This window comes from Heterocephalus glaber, unplaced genomic scaffold, assembly GCF_053883595.1.
Source record: "Heterocephalus glaber isolate CG9 unplaced genomic scaffold, H.glaber_assembly_v1.0 deba00000347, whole genome shotgun sequence".
NCBI lineage: Eukaryota > Metazoa > Chordata > Mammalia > Rodentia > Bathyergidae > Heterocephalus > Heterocephalus glaber.
In genome coordinates, this window is record NW_028258143.1 from 42,423,601 (window position 1) to 42,441,432 (window position 17,832).

The window sequence follows — 17,832 nt, forward strand, 5'->3', positions numbered from 1 at the left end:
ATCAAAGATACCCAATAAGCAATTTACTTTGATATTGAACAATGCTTATGTTTTGTTTACTTACTGTCTTTTGCTCTTCCCCAGTATCACCTAAGTGTATTTGAGTTACTTACAACTTTTTTTGGCACTTAAAAAATCTTTTCATGACAAAATAATAATATCTTTTTTGGCTTCCAAAATTTAACTCTACATTTGATCCATTTCCAGTAACTAGACCCATCTCTCTCATTCTGTACCATAATAAAAATAAATAAAATGGATCGAGGATCTAGCTATAAAAACAGAAACACTGAAACTGCTGCAAGATAAAAATAAGAAAAACACTCAAAGTTATAGGCATAGGCAAAGACTAGCTAAGCATATCTTTAATAGCACAAGAAATAATACTGAGTATCCACAAATGGGATTGTGTTAAATTATAAAGCTTCTTCACGGCAAAAGAAATAATTAATATAGTGAAGAGACAACCTGTGGGAAGGGGAAAAATTCGCCAGCTACTCTTCTGATAAAGGGCTAAAATCTAGAATATATAAAGAACTAAAAAAATTTAGACCCCCCCCCAAAAAAAACAACCTAATCAAAAAGTGAGCAAATGAAACTAATAGACATTTCTCAAAAGAAGTACAAATGGTCAATAAACAAATGAAAAAAATTTTCAGCCTGTTTAGCCATTAGGAAAATTCAGATCAAAACAACTCTGAAATTCCATCTTATTCTAGTCAAAATGGCTCTTATCAAAAACACAAAAAACTACAAATGCTGTATGTTGTTGCTGGGAATATGACTAGTATAACCACCATGGAAATCAGTATGAAAATTCTTCAAAAAACTAAAAATAGAAACACCGTTTGACCAGTTATATCTCTTCTGGGTGTCTTCCCAAAAGAGTTAAATACTATAGTGATACATGCATACCTGTGTTTACGCCTCCACAATTCATAATAGCTAAATTACGGAAACAATCTAGAAACCCATCAACAGATGAATCGGTGGAGTTTCTTCTATTTTAAAAGCATCAATGGCAAAGAGAAACCCTAAACCCTCCTTGGCTTCATGTTCAACGACATTGTAAACAATACCTGAAACTATTTTCTCCAAGGTATAACACTGTGCTATGGAAAATATTAAATTGCATAGAAGAAAATATTCATCACTCTTATGGCAAATTACACTTTTAATAATTACTTGTGACATGCACTATATCCTTTGGGAAACTATATCTTATTCATCTTTGTGTTGCCTCAATGTCTTACATTCAAACTTTAAGCTGCTGTATTTTAATTTCAGTTAGTCTGAAAAGATCATAAACTTTTTGGGAATTTGTGCTTCACATTTTATACTCACAAGGTCTTTCAATGATTTAGAAATATTTGTTGTAAAATTTCCTGACATTTTTGGGCCTTTTCAACCTGCACTGGGACATGGCTTTAGCCAGTGTATCTACCTGCTCTGTGAGATCTCTGTAGAACCCTTGAACAGGCATGAGCTACATTTAAGTGTGGAGAATATGCATTTGGTATTTAGCCCAGAGCTGATATTACCACAAGTCATTGGACAAGGCTTAAAAGCAGGCAGGGTGCCAGAAGCATATATTGTGAGGATATTATAGCTTGGATATAATTTAATCCAACTTCTCATTTTTCAGGAAAGGAAACACAGGCTCTGTGAGATAAGGTTGCTCAAAGTCACTCAATAATTAAGTCTTATGGGAATTTAAGCTGAGACATTCTAACTCCCAGCTGATGTCTACTTGTCATGAGCACATTCTGAGAGTGACACTAAAATATCATAACTATTAAATGGCTTAGCAACAATCAATGGGGATGCTACAATAATTATATGTTTCTAAAGTAAGTATACAAATCTTAGTTCAAGTTTTAAGGTACTATCGCAAGTTAGGTTTTATACTATTTGAAACATACATTTTATAACTTAAAGTAGAAACAACACTTTTTATTGAAAAAAGTTCACAGAAAACATAGATGAAAAACCTGATATTTGTTGATACCTCAAAAACAGTCCACATATGTTACAGTAGTACATTTAGCTATTTCATGCATTTGGTTTCTTGCATGTTTTCCAAAACATTCTAGAAGGCAGCAATATTTTAAATGGAATCAGCTGGGGTTTAAAAAAAGTATTTTAAGAAAACCACAATTATCTTTTGCCCTCTTTATTGCGAAGAGCTCTGATTGGGTAATATTTATCTTTGCTAAGGTCAAGAAAAAAATCCAAAACTACTATGATATTGAATTCAATTAATCAATAAGAGTTACAGAATAATTATTTTCCTCCAAGATTTTACTTCTTCTTGGTCACAGAAGGTAAGTGTTTCTGTGGAGCAAGGCATCTGTGAGATTTGGCAAGTATCAGTTAAAATGGTCAAATATGGTTTCTTTCTCAATACTGTGGCATTTTCCTGATAAAAGAGGCTGCTTTTCCACCGGGAGAATGTCCTGTAGTGTTCCCTGTATCCATCTCCAAATGACAGCATTGGCCCTGTATCCATCTCCAAATGATAGCTCTTCATTCAGAAACACTGAAAGTGTCAGCACTCACAGAGATTCTTCTATTGCCAGGAACCAAGGATAGTCAGAGGGAGCCATTTTCTTCTTATTGTCTAGTAGTACCCAGTGTTTCCTCCTTGAAAAATCTTCTGAGAACTTGGGATAAGCAGATGAGCTCCTCTCTCCACAGACACAGGAAATCTCACAGGCAATGTAGTATGAATTTAATCACCACTTTGCTGTTAGGTAGTATTCCAGCATGGTGTTGTTTATGGAGAGTGAGGAAATAAGCCCTAAACTACTTTGTGCTGGTTCTCAATAACACTGTGTTTTTATGGCGCTTCACGTTTACTAAAGTGTGTTTCTTTGGATACATATAAGTATCACTGATGGGAACAATTGGACAAGTGGTATGGTGTCAGAATTCTAAAATGGCCCCCAGGATTCCTAACCACTGGTCTGATACCTTGAACAATCCCCCTTGCCTTGAGTTTTTGCAGGGTCTACGGATATGACAAGATAGTTTCTCCTGTTATTACAGTTAAGTTATATAAAATATTCCATCTTAGCAAACTTGAGAGTTTTTCCTGCTGCCTGGAAAGAAACAAATGTCTATGCTGGGAGGGGACCTTGAGAAGGTTACATATTAAAGGCTTTCCTAAGAGCTGACAGCAATTCCCAGTGCACATTAAGCAAGAAAATAGGAATCTCAGTCAGACATCTGCAAGGAAACAACTTCTGGCAATAATTTCAAAAAACTTAGAAGTGAATTCTTCCCTCAGTGGCTCCAGATGAGAACACAGTCTGGCTGACACCTTGATTTCAGCCTTGTGGGACTCTGAGCACAGAACCTTGCCTAGACTTCTGACGAATAGAACACATGCTGTGATAAATGAGTGCTGTTTTAGGCCACTAAATTTGTGGCAATTTGTTATACAACAAAAAAAACCTAATAAAAACAAAAGAGGACAACATTGTAAATGTTCTACCAATAAGGAGACTGGTTCACAAAGACGACTGTCTGAGTTGCCTAATTTTATTTTGAAAATAAGTGACAGAATGACATTGGCATCTTGAAATCTCATTTATACTTCAGTTTTCTTTCCACAGTACTGTAATCCTCCACACTGATGAATATTTTTGATACATTTTTCTCTCTGCCAGTCAATAAGAGGGATAATTAAAAACAAAATTATTATGTTCCTTTAAAGTGTTCAATGTAAAGTTTATTAATTTTCATATCAGTTCTTTAGTATAATGAAAATATTTCTCAAGATAATATTAAATGTTAAATCGAAAATATTCCAAGAGAATCTTGAATCAGATGCTAATCTTCATCACTAAAGTCATAATATTCTGAGTAGTCAAGTTCAGGAAATGTGATAGGTAATTCAACCCACTTTTTGTATTGCTTCTTGGTTGAGTTATCTTTGAAAACCACTACAAAGTTCCTTATTTTGAGACAGGGAAAATCTAAGCCTTTGTGCACCATCATTGTTCCCCAAGCCTGGAAAACAAACCAGAGAGTGAGAGGAAAATTAAATGTATATTCAATTAAATATTTCTTTTGTTCAAAGTAAAATTGAGCCCATTGAAATTTACTCACTTGGCCACATTTGCAGATGATCTCTCCATTTGTTTGATAGTCAGCAAACTTATTTTGCAGTGCTTTGTTTTCTCTCACAATATAGAGTTGCCTAAAATTATAAGGAAGAATCATCAGTAAGAATAGGCAAAATATCAACATGCAGCCCATGGATCTGTGTTGCACCTGATGCTCATCCATATGCCTATAGCATTCCACACCCCTTCTTTCTCTCCCTCTTGCTTCCCATGATCATTGTGGAAATTGAAATTGATGTCTTCTTTCTATACATCCTCTCAAGTGTTGTGTTGCCTTTTGTGGCTTCTTTCAAGAATGTTGGTTATTCTGAATTGACTTTGGTTGTTCAAAAATTTGAGAACAAACAAAAACATCCACAAATTCTGTGGATCAAAATGGGTTTTGGGTTTTACATCTCTCTCTTCCTGCCCAGAACAGATTATTTTAAAAACAAACTTAATATATAAATAAAGAGATAAAATAGAAAAAAGTAATTGTAATCCAGCACTGACAATGTATATAAAAGTATAAATTGACTTAGTACAACTGTCTTACACGTTTTGTTTTTTGTTGTATTAGTCTAGTTTTTAATCTTATATGTGAAAATTAACTTTAAAAGGTCTTATAAGATAAATAATCCTGATGCTGGCAAAATAAAAGGAGGGGTGGAGGGAAGGGGAGAAAAAAGAACTAAGATGTGCTATGTACATGTTTCAGTTCCCCACAATGAATGTAATCATTACATACTGCAAACATGAACTAATAAAAGTTAAAAAATTAAAAATTAAATAAATAGAAAAAACCCAAGCATTTGAAATGGGAATATAGTTGAGGGAGGTGTCTAAAAAGGGAAGTTCTGAACAAAAATCTCATTTTCACAATTTCGTATTCAAAATTTCATATCAAAAATCTCATATTCACAACAATATGGTGTTTCGTTGCTATTAGGAAAACTTTAAAAATGGGTCTTCATGGACTCACTTTAATTCTTTTGTCATATTTACATGATGCATCCTCTCAATTACATGAATATCTTCCCCTGAGCAGGCTACCACATGACAATTTTTGCAGAGAAAAGTTATGGATGATGGATTGCCCTTGAAATGCTTTGCAATATTTCTCTTGATTTTCATTTTCTGTTCCATTATGCTTTGCATCTGTAATTCCAAAATCTGCACAGAGAAGGGAATATTCAAGGTTTTGGTTTATTTTATAATTTTATTGAAATAGCTCTCCTGGAATTTTTTTGAAATATATCCATTTGCAAAAATATACATTTAGTTAGTGGTCTAGGTCATAAAAATAATGAGCCAATGACGCCAGAAAAATTCTTCTGTATATCCTAAGTCCACGTAAAATGCAAAAATGTATAAGAGTTGTCGGGTTAATGCCAGGGAAAATGTTTAACTTGCTCCTAGAAGTCTGACTTGGTTTTAAGAAGCTTCCAGTTATTTAAAATTTGTATATGAATGGAAAATAAGTTTCATCTTATGTGGCAACTTTTACCATTTATTAGTGGTCACACGAACATCATGTTTTACAAGATTCTCAATTCAGAAGAATGGAGCCACTTTCCCAGCATTTGTGATTTGGTAACAGTTTTGCTAGTCTTTGAGCAGACAGACTGGTGGTAGCATGTGCCCCACTTCATCCACATCCCTGCTAAGCTTATCCAAATAGTGCAATCTTAGGACAGGGCATCTCTTAGCCAAAGGAGAACTAAACAAGTAGTCTAGCTTGGAGTTCCTGAAAGGACTGTGTCCACTGTAACTTGAATATGGTTTGTCACCCCAAATTTGTGCAGGTGTATAATTCCCAGTCTTATGTTAATAGTATTAAGAATGTGAAACTTAATTTGACCAGGGTGTTTAGAAGTGGGACCTTTGGGAAGTGACTGAAGGAGTTTGGATCATTGAGATGGAGTCCCCATGGCTGAGTTCTGGTGAACTTAGTAAAGCTACCACACAGACACAGACATAGACAAAGACATACACATGTATTCCTGCCATAATGCGATCCAGCTTGTGAGGGCCCTCACTAAGACCTTCCCATACTGTTTGGACCCATACTTCCAGACTCATGAGCCAAAATAAATCTCCTTTCTTTATAAAGTGGCCTACCTCAGGTATATCATAATAGTAAGGGAAAGCTAATGAATGCAATATTTTGTTTTAAAAATTGTCTGGGACAATTTGACTCATAAACTCCAGAGATTTTCCTGGAGTTTACCTGAAATAACTAGTCTTGAAACATCAACTTTAATAAATACCTACTTGATTCATGCTCTTAGGACATTAAATATGAGTCAGCAACTTTTTAGTGGCATTATTTAATGAAACAAGTTTGATACTCCAAAATGTTTGGTTTGTTTTATATTTAAAAGGGTTTTAAAATATAAGTTTGTGTAGAAACCTGGCCAGGAAACCTTGGAATTGATTAAAGCATTGCACACCAATTTGAAAGCAGCCCTTTCCTGAGACTCTATTTAGGGTAGATCCAATTCCAATGTTAAGAAACTAACATTCACACCCATATGCAAGGGTGTGAATTTTCTTCTAAATGGATTGTTTGCTATTATAGTAGTTACAGTCTTTAATTCAGTCATATGAAGGATTTCCTGAAATATTGTAGAATACATTCTTTCAGTATTCCTTCACACAATTCAAATAACTCTGTTAGTAAATTGAGATGCAGCTAGATGACATATTAAAATCATTCAGATCCAACCTCAATGTTACTTCTTCTCAGAGGCCTTCCTCAAGCACCCAATCTAAATAGCCATTTGGTGACTTGTTTTATTATATTCTGATTCTCTAGACTTATCTTTATATGATATATATGTTGCTATCCAGATTTTTATTTGTTGTTTCTTTTCTCCAAACCACATGAGGTTCATACTTGTAGTAAGGGCCTTATCTCTATTGTTTATTACCATGCTCTTGGTTCCTAGAACATTCCCTTGCACACAGTAGGCATTTTATAGATATTTCTGGAATAAAAACAAATGTGCTGTATGACAGAAAAGAGTGAACAAAAATTACTGAATTAGATTGAATGGGTAAGTTGAGCTAGTGTTTTTGGGTCAAGAGAAGCCCAAATTTATATTATCAAAGTTTATGGTTATTTTCACTGGAATAAGCAAAGACTTCCTGACAATTCCCCACCCACTGCAGATCTTAATTCTTTGTGTGTGAATATGGATTAAACACAACTTATCACATTGCAATTTATAATTCAGTATAATTTCTGACTGGAGAATAGCCACAGAGATATCAATGGTAATAACATTGAAGTCATTTTAAAATGAAAACTAAATTAAGAGGTGGCCAAAAACAATACCTTCTTAACATACTCCTCTGGATTCATATTCTGAACATGGTGAATAGCTTTATACATCATCTTCTCTCGAAAATCATTAACTGTCTCACGTTCAACAACTCCCGAACCGCTGTGGGCAACCAGGACATAGGTACTCTCTTCAGCTCTGGCTCGACCACGGGCCTGAGAACATGAAAAAAATCAAACACATGAAAGGCTATGCCTTCCTTGCTTCAGGCCTGGAATGATTGATATGCATTGCTCAGCATCCCAGACTTTGAATGATTTCTATTCCTAGTAAAATTCATTTGTATACATGCTTTGGAAGTCAGCTCTCTGAAACATAAAAACATGTGCTTTAATATACAGAAAATATTCTAGAGTGATGATGGTCAGGTCTCCACACCAACCTTCAAAGTCCTCGATACCAATATTACCCTCTCAGCCTTTTTGTTCCCAGAGAAAACCTGTCAAGCCATGCAAACCATGAGCAGTGATTTGGGCTGGGGCCTCCCACCTGGAAGGAGGGATGAAGAAGGAGAATGAGCATCCTTGATCCTTGCTTCTGGGCTGATGAGAATGTAAATCTGTTCCTGGCATATTACATTAGATTTTGGGCCCCTCTTCCCATGGAACCATACTCAGTTCAGAAACAAATTTCTACAGCCTCCTTAAAAACCAATGTTCAGGTGCATTTTGAGCACTGCAAACTTTTCTGGCCTGGCTCAGGAGCTGAACTATCAGCTGTAATATCCTCAAGGAAAAATGAATTCGGAGTGGCAAACCTCTGATTAACAAGTCAACTCTTGAAATAAAATTACTTCCTAATTCAGTGGTTCCCTGGTTATCTTAGTCTTCTATGATATGCATTCCAATTAAGGATACGGTTTTAATTATTAACAAGAATCCTTAGTTAATGTTATTGGAAGAATAACACCATAACTCCTGTACATAACTCATTAAATACAACTGTAGTACTGTCAATACAGGTGGACAAGAGATAACATAAAATTTGAATGAAAACTTGGGTATCTTGTTCTCTTATTTAGTTACTTCACTTATAAGCCTTCCCTGCTCAATCTTTCATCATAAATAATTTCAAACATATAGAAAAGTTAAAAGAATACAGAAATACAGAAATAGCAGGGCTCCCTAAGATTTGGGTGTGTTACTTTGTCAGACATCTTTGGATAGTGTAGTTAAGACTCCTGGTCTCACTAGGGACTCATAAACATCCTAGGAATGAGATGGCCTCTTTTGATTTTTACAAATAGGGCCACTGTCACAGTCTTGAAAAATCTCAGGACACAGAAATAACAACCAAAGAGTTGTTGTTGAAAAAAATACATATATGGCTTTCATATGAATTAAATAACAGCAATATAAATGGCAGTACTGCACGATTCCTTAAGATTGCACTTTTAAGCTGAGTATACCTGCAACTCTAGGTGTATGCCTTTAATTCCAGCACTGTGAGAGGCTGAGGCAGGCAGATAGCAAGTTCAAGGCCAGCCTGGGCAACTTAGTGAGACACTGTCTTGAAATAAAAAAATTTAAAGGGCTATGGATGTAGCTGATTAAGAAGGCTCCAGGTTCAATCTCCAGTGTTACCAAAAAAAAAAGGAAAGAAAGAAAGAAAGAAGTTTTGTGACATTTTATTAAGATAAAACAATTAATATAGACATACAAAAATAAAAATCAACATATTAGAAAGAAGGATCTGAACGTACCTGCACCATGGCTATTTCATTAGTGACAAGACCATAACGGATAATAATATTACATTCTTTGATATCCAGACCCTCTTCTGCCACTGTGGTAGCGATAAGCAGATTTATTTTCCCAGTGCGAAATTTACTAATGACTTCTTTTTGTTCATTCTGTGAAAACATTTTAATAAATTAAATTTTGTGATGCTAAACACACTCAAAGCTTCTAATTAGAAGAAATAATAAATTGCAACTGGTCAGTGTAAATCAAAAGATTAGATCATACATGGATTTGCTGCCATCTGGTTTTTGGCATTGAACATGATGGCGAGACAACATTTGATTTACAATCTGGGATTACCACACAATAACAAAAATATTTCCATCCTCCAGCCTGGAGGTGGAAAGACCATCATTTATACTGAAGAAATAAATTGATGGTAGTTTGGGAGGAAGAAAAGATGAGACGCTATTGGCTGAGAAGAGGATACAGTAATGAGAAGCTAAAATAGGCTATTCTTTTCACTACTTTAACTTCAAAATTTTAATATTCTGAGAATAAAATGCAGTGACAGTTTTATAGGTTAAGTTTTGAGTTACAGAGAAAATGATACTGCATGCTGCATTCTGGTATTTGAAGGATTATTCGGGCAAAAAATGCATAAAATATTCCTGAAAGACCACATTGGCTGCCTCCAGGGAGGAGAGTGGAAGTTATGCCTTGTATCTTATTAATTGATCAAGATAAATATATGATCTATTCAAAGGGATAATATAAATAAAAATGGAAGAATAGGTTATTAAAGACATAATTACAACAAGTATTTTTAAGTGAAATAAAACTTGAAAGTTAATATAAATATATTAAAATATGCCTCTGGCCCTTGCATGGAAAGAATAGGTGAGCATATTCACATTATCTTTTCTATCTATATACATTAAACAGGACAAACCTTCTGGAGCCAACCATGTGTTCTCCCATCCCCTTCTCTTTCTTTTTAGAGACATCAAGAGTTTTCATTTGACTCCTGACTACTGAAGAACCCTGTAAAGGCTCCTCTAGAGTCTTTGATAATTTCTCCCTAAGCCCTCACATCCACTGATAAAAACTAAACACATTCTTGGATTTTAGCAGAAGATGTCTGTGCCTTAATTCAAAGGAACAACGTTAATAATGAAGTTTCAGACACAGTGTCAGATCTTCCAATCACAGCAAGTAGATATCGAACTCCCTCCTTATGTGTAAGCCTCCTCCAGTTTGCAAGGTGGGGATGCTGGAAGTGAGGAAGACAATTTGTTCTGTATTTTGGCATGTAGTTCTCAGGTTGGAAGTGAATAAAGAGAAATAAATAACTTAAAAATAGGCTTTTCATTTGCACCTCACCTCTCTTCAAATTGGAGCTAAGCCTACTCACAATAAAAGTGATAACACTAAAGCTAATAAATATAATAGAAACAAAAAATAGGACTCAAAGTAGAAGAGTATAGATGGATTAATGTAAGGATTAACACAGAGGTCATGAGACTACACTGCAGTTTTGCCTCCAAGCTCCTTGGACACAAGGGTAAAAAAAGACAAAGTAAACCAATTCTCATCCACTAGGAGAAAACAAACTTGTTACCCAAGGAAAACAGTGTTTTCTCTGGCACTAAATTTTGGAGCTCTAATATAATTGCATGCATGGGGTGTATTCAGAGTTACAGTGAACAATTTCCTGAACTTTTTTTCTAAACACAAATTAAATGGATTTACTTTGCTCCACTGCTCTCTGAATGAGATAACCATGACCTAACTTACGTATCCCATTGTCCAGCAAGACTCAGGGTCAATATGACTTTAGCCTTCAGAAGAGCACAGTCTTACTCTAGTAAGACAGTGATTTACCCATGCAAATTGTCATTTTTCTCTCCCAAGGTTTTTTTTTTTTTACTGTGCACACAATAAGTAGTACATTGGAATGAAAGGAAATTAAAATTAAAAAATTAAAAAGAAACAGAAAACCTCCCAAAACTCCAAATCTCTGACACATCAAATATCGTCATTTTATAAGTTCTCTTACAGGTTTAGAGTTATGCAAGTATATTTTTGGACAATTCTAATTATAAAGCACATATTTTCATGAAAGTTTGATTTTTTTCACCTGATTTCATATTGTAATCATTTCTCTACATTGTTTTTAAGTGTCAGTCATTTTTGCAAAAAAAACTTAGAAAGTTCCTCCAAGTCCACAAAAAAATTGACTTCTAAGACAATGTTTGAATTATTAAATACCATAGATTAGGTTGCTATTAAACTTTACTCCAGAACACGTGTTTTAATCTGTAAATATACTTGTGGCTGATGTGAGAACTGATGAAAAACATTACAAAGGATTTTGTAAGAGTGAAAATAAACATAAGAAAAGAAGTGCGAAGTGACATTTATACCTGTGTCATAGGCTTGAACTCGCTGCTGTGTCCAGCTCCAATCAGATGATGGGCTTTGACTCCTACTTCTGCAAATTTTCCATTTTCAGTAATCCACTGGGAAAGGGCATATGCACTTTGTCGGGTTTTTGTAAAAATTATTCCATGTGCTGGTTTCTCAGTTTTTGTATATTGTTCCAATATAGTATTTCTTAATTTGGTCAGCTTTTCATTTTCATGCTCTGGGTTATCAGCCAGTTTTTTCAACATTTTTTTGTTTTCTTTAAGAAAGAATTATCATTCTTAATGTTAATTATATATATGGATATATATATCAAAACATCATGTTGTACATCACAAACACATACAGTTTTTATTTTCAAATTTAAAAAACTATTTAAAATTATTATAAATAATAAAATAGACAAATAAATCAATTGAAAATTTTTTTTCTTTGTTGGTACTGGGAATCAAACTCAGGGCCTCATGCTTGCCAGGTAGGCACTGTGCTGCTGAGCTACATCCCTGGCCTTCAACTGGAAGATTTTATGTAATGGTACACTGAGTTATGAGTCATCTGTACTTGATTTTGTGTTATATCTAATAACTAGGCTATTCTAATTAATATATTTATTTGTCTTGATGACAAAACTAGATTATCAAAAGATTGATTATGATCATACAACTAGTAATCTGATCATATCAATTAGAAACAGCCACAACCTGAAGGGATTTCTTTCAAAATGAATTTTTAAGCAAGCTTTGGGGAAGGCTTATAGGAAGTAGTAGGTTCATGTTAAACAGTTAAATGCATGAGACTACCTAATATGTTACTTTTGATCTTACCAAAAAATAAAGTCATGAGAAATCTATCTGTCATATCTTGTTTCACCGGTCTCTTTAAAGCATCTTCATCTCCATCACCATCACAATCATCATCACTAGCACTCTCATCACTGTCATCTTCCAGAACTGCCAACTTCTTCACATTCTCATCATGATAGAAAGTTTCAAGGTGATTATATGCATCAATCATTCGGATTGTGTCATTAATTTGTAGGGCTTCATTATACTTCCTCAAGTGTTCTGCACAGACACGGACTTTTCGATTTCCTTCTCTAGCAGCTAGGAAAGAATACAATGTGTAAGTGAAATACTGAGCATACAAATTCTGCAATTGTGGACAATATATTATTACTCCAAAACTGGATTCACCCTGGTTTTGAAATGATCATGTTAAGACTCAAAGTGCAGCATGAATTCTAAAAGGGGCCAGGTTTTCTGACTCCTAGACTTACTGTTTGAGCAATGCATCAGTAAGAATATATACTGGCTCTATGGAGGAATGTCATGCAAAGCATATCAGTGGAGTATGCCTTTGGAGACTTAGCTGTTAATATTTAGCTAATATTTTAAATATACAATAAGTGAAAGAGAGAACTGGATGGACTGGGACATCTTTCTTCAGATAAGGAATTAGAACATGTTTATGCATGTCCTATATAAAACACAGAAATTTTATTTGATATTCTACTTTCTTTCAGTTTGGTTGTGAATATGTGATACCTGAAATTTTGCCATAAACATGGGATAAACTGTTTTGATCAAAACCCGAATTACCTTTTTTTTCCATTTGAATGGCCCATTGCTCATAATTTTGAGTTCCAAAATCTGACATCGGACCCAGTTGGCAGTAAGCTTGAATGCTTGACATTATTTCTAGCAGTTTCTCTTTAAACAGATCCTAAAAATAAATTAAACACTTATTCTTACCTATTTATATAGTTAATGAATAACATATAGGTTAAAATGATTTACATACAATAATAATTTTGATACAGAATATTTGTTTAGATAAAGTAACAGGACAATCTGATCACTTCTTTACACAAAACATTTACTTCGCCAAGCCATACCCACACTAACATGCACTTCTGATGGAATTTCCAATTTAAAGGTTTTATAAAAGTAAATGAATATTATAAACCTTAAATGTAAAATCTAATTTAAAAACACCTATTGAATTAATGTCATAGTTAATTAGAAAGTCTACAAGCTAAGTTAAGAAACATTCCTCTTTGAAGAACTGGTTTCAGTATTATTTCTACCAAAATAAAAGGATCAGGTAGTTTGAAAAAGCCAGATAAGAAAGAATGTGTGTTGTGCGATTACATTTATACAACATTCAAAATTAGTTAAAACTAAAAAAAAAAACCTAAAAAAAAAAAAATTAGTTAAAACTCACTGATAGTTAGAAATCAGGATATTATAGTAGTTCTTTTAGGGCATCCTGGAAGGGGAAATGAGTGAACTGGCAATCTTTTGGTCTGGATTCTGTTTGTGTATGCCTGTGCAATTTATGAAAATTCAGAAATCTGTTTACTTAGGTGAATTTGTACTTTTCTCTGTGGGTGTTACAGTTCCATGAAAAGTGCTTCAAATGTTTAAGTTAAAAAGATGGAAAATTCTTTCTAAAAATATCTCCAGAAATATTTTTAATGATTCCAAGCAGAAATATGATTTTAAATTTATCAAAAAAATCTAGATGAATAATAAAAGACTGAAAGTGAATAAAATACAACTCAGTACTCTTTTTCATAATTAAAAAAATATATGAAAGTTGGTAACTAATATTGGTTTAATACCTATTATATTTCTAAGCATAGTATTATCTACTCTACATACATCACTTAATCCCAATATCCTTATAAGGTAGATTTTAAAAGATGTTAAAGTTGTTATTAATTAAAGACAGCTAAAATTTATCATGCTTTTTCCATTTCACAGAAGAAATTAGTGACATAACCCACTGGCCATCATGTCAAAATTGACTCTCAGTTGATTTTTCTAATCAGTAAAAATATTCATCAGAAAGCACTAATAAAATTTCATTTCTTTATTATGGCAGTTCTTTCCTAAGAAAGTAATATGCGAGTATGCAAATTAGGCAAGATTTCCATTAAAATTGCCAACTGTAATCTAGTAGCAACAAAATGGATCTGTGGTATGTCAGAAAATTAATTCTGGAATTCATTCAGAAAGCAAAAAAGAGGATAACATCAACTGTCATAATCCCTCCAGTTTATCTATACAGCCTTTCCTTACCTAACTCCTCCAAGCTCGTACGTAATGAATTACTGAGCTACTTTTCAAACAAACAAGAAAATTAAAAGAAGGATGGAGACAACAGTATTGCCTTGCTACCTAATATCAATTTTGAAAAGTACTCATATAAAACCATAGCTTATCTGCAAAACTTTTTAAATAGTATTATTTAGGTGGACAATACAAATTAGCCTTGCTATCCTTCAACTGAATGTGGCATTGCCAATCAAGTAGACAGAAAATATTAAACACATACTTCTCTAGTGTCATCTGCAATCACAAACTTCTTGCATGGCTCCTTTATTTGGTCTTTGAGTTGATCATAATATTCTTTGACTGTTTTAATGGCAAATGCATCAAGATTGGCACAAATCTGGAAAAGAGACATTTTAAAATATGGAAATACTATTTCCTTATAATTGATTCAGTATAGATTTTGGTGTAAGAAATATGTAGTATGTACATTTTGGCATAAATGTATAAAATTTCATGTAATTAATATGTAATGTTACTTGCTAAATAAAACATTTTAGTATTGCTTTACTGTGGATCTGATTAATCAATATTTATCCTGATATAGTCAAAAAGAGTTTCTAAATCCAGTTTGTGGGAAATTCCAGAAAAGAAGTATTTTACTTTTCATTCCTTAATTTCTATTTTGCAGCTGAGAATGAGATATAAAAGCAATTTATAAAGATTGACAGAGAATGGCTGTGAGCTAATCATATTACATAGGGATATTAAGGGTCATCTTGACATCCATGGGTCATATTACCAGCCTTTTCCACACGTAAAGAAGATAGGACAAAGATGGAAGCAGCTTTAGCCCTTGTAGATTGCAAATTAGAGTTAATCCTTAATCCTAGTAATATATTACATTTTGGAGCTAATAATTACCCTTCTGAATGTTTTTTATGCTAGTAATTTTTACTGAATTCAATGAAAGGGACCTAAAAATTCAAATGATGACAACATATTTTGGGGCTACAACGATTCATGTAATACTTGAGATCAACAGTAGCACATGTTGATGACTTTTCTCCCTGTACTGAGTATTGAACCTAGGGCTTTTACCCCGAGCTACGTCCCCAGTTCTTTTTACATATTTCCTTCCTTCCTTCCTTCCTTCCTTCCCTTCTGTCTTTTTCTTTCTTTCTTTCTTTCTTTCTTTCTTTCTTTCTTTCTTTCTTTCTTTCTTTCTTTCTTTCTCTTTTCTTGCTTCCTTCCTTTCGTCCTTCCTTCCTTTTCCTTCCCTTCTGTCTTTCTCTCTCTCTCTCTCTCCCTCCCTCCCTCCCTTCCTTCCTTCTTTCCTTCCTTTCTTTCTTCATCTCTCTTCTCTCCCCCCTCCTCCCTTTTTGAGACAGGGCTCCCTGACTCACTGAGCTGCCCAAGTTAGGATACCCTTGTGATCATCCTGCCTCAGTCTCCCAGAGTGCTGGGAATACAGGTGCATGCCACAATAACTTGCTAATGACTTACTTTTAAAATGTGTTCTTCAGCTTTGGCTTGCGTTGTGGCCCCTCCAACACCAGGTGAAGCTGTTAGTCCTAATATCTGAGGCAGGGGAATCACTGGTTTGTTTTCTTTCTGGAGTCTCTTGTTTTTCAACTTCTGTTTCATGTAACGCCTCATGATGTTGTTATAGACAGCTTCTTTGTTGGTGTGATGACATTCATCAATGATAATGAGGGAAAAATCTTGAAAGAAAAATTGAATCACTTATTTTTGCATACAGCAAGCTACAATGACAGAAGTATCTTAAGCTAATGAATTGAACTGCCTTGGAGAAGTTTTCTTGGCTAAACTACTGGCACAACCCTCCTTCAGTCTACAGGAAGTAATCTAACTATATAAGGCACCTGTACATATCAAGTTCATGTATACTAAGCATGACAGTGTCCCTGTTGGATATTATCCCTGTTTAATACATGATATCCAGAAAATGCATAGGGCTAAAATGTATTAAGGAGTGAAATTCACACTCTGCTTATTCCAAAAATTACCCAGGATTTTTGTTCTTTAATAAAATATTTAATTTGGGGTTGGTGAATTTTATTTTGAATATATCAAATGAAAACTGCATTACTTAAAGAATAATAATTTTATCTTGTATTAATATTGCATTTAATTATTATACTTATTTTTCTCTTTCCTTGTCTTTCTCCTACCTTCTTAACCTGTCCCACAGAAAAAAGAAAGCATTGTATTTTTCCTCTGTGGAGAAAATGGCAGTTCTAACATGATCCACTAGCAAATAAAAATATTTGGAAGATATTTCAGAAGTAAATGAAGAGTCCAATGAGTACTTGATTTAACAATGGTATTCTTTTGCAGAACAAAGAGATCTAGTTGATTTGTGTGTGTGTGTGTGTGTGTAGTATTGGGGATTGAATCCAGAGCCTTTCCACTGAGGTACATTACCAGCCTTTTTTTTTTTTTAACACAAAGTTTTGCTAAGTCACTGAGTTGCCCACACTGGGCTGGACCTTGGGATTCTCCTGCTTCAGCCTCCCAGAGTTCTGGGATTACAGGCATGTGCCATTATGCCTGACTTTCTTTTTTGTTTGCTTGTTTCTCCCAGGAAGTAGAGAGCGTCACTGAAACCTTAAGGAATGGAAGACAATCTAAACCAAGTTTAATTTTTTATCACCATTTAAAAATGATTAAACTGATACAGCTACCATTACTGACAATAATATTGTTAGTTTTTTTTTTTTTTTGCTAAAAATAAGCATTTCAGCCAACCTGACAGCTGGACACCAGCATCTTCTCCACTTTCTGAATTTAACAGGGAGTTTTCAAGGATTTGAGCTGTACTGATAATAACATCATAGGATCTGACAACTTCTGGAAATGATATTTTCAGTTGAATATCACCACTTAATCCAGTAATATGATACCATTTCTTCAAATATGGTTTGAATTCTTTGTGGAAGAGCTGTTCAACTAACATCACCTTAAAAATGAGAAGAAAATGAGAAAGCAAAGTCAGAGCAAAAAAGAGTATTGGTCAAAATCCCTCTATCTGTGAAACATTAAAAGAAATGTTTACATTATCAGTTAAATGGAAGTAATAAACTATTCACCATCCCTTGTATTCATCAGTAGCCATTTATTGCATGTTTGTTTGGGGTGAACGTTGTACTTGGAACACAGAAGTGTTTAAGACATGTTTGTTACCTTA

At 34.1% G+C, this 17,832-nt stretch overlaps 1 protein-coding gene across 4 annotated transcripts in view; it reads right to left on the minus strand.

Annotated features, from left to right (window-relative positions):
• Positions 1 to 3,522: 3,522 nt before the first annotated feature.
• Ifih1 (interferon induced with helicase C domain 1) overlaps positions 3,523 to 17,832 on the minus strand; it is a 54,896-nt gene continuing 40,586 nt past the window's right edge. Inside the window, exons 6-17 of one of the 4 annotated variants that reach the window (XM_004835854.4) lie at positions 17,394 to 17,604; positions 16,128 to 16,345; positions 14,905 to 15,021; positions 13,164 to 13,287; positions 12,390 to 12,668; positions 11,565 to 11,824; positions 9,159 to 9,308; positions 7,450 to 7,611; positions 5,092 to 5,282; positions 4,114 to 4,204; positions 3,908 to 4,014; positions 3,523 to 3,664 (exon numbers count right to left, since the gene is read on the minus strand). In XM_004835854.4, coding sequence (XP_004835911.1) covers positions 3,589 to 3,664; positions 3,908 to 4,014; positions 4,114 to 4,204; positions 5,092 to 5,282; positions 7,450 to 7,611; positions 9,159 to 9,308; positions 11,565 to 11,824; positions 12,390 to 12,668; positions 13,164 to 13,287; positions 14,905 to 15,021; positions 16,128 to 16,345; positions 17,394 to 17,604 — 1,986 coding nt within the window. In that variant the 3' untranslated portion in view covers positions 3,523 to 3,588. Of the gene's footprint in view, positions 4,015 to 4,113; positions 4,205 to 5,091; positions 5,283 to 7,449; positions 7,612 to 9,158; positions 9,309 to 11,564; positions 11,825 to 12,389; positions 12,669 to 13,163; positions 13,288 to 14,904; positions 15,022 to 16,127; positions 16,346 to 17,393; positions 17,605 to 17,832 lie in introns of all 4 variants that reach the window. The other 3 variants (XR_015446677.1, XM_004835855.4, XM_021265571.2) reach the window with 3 other exon arrangements.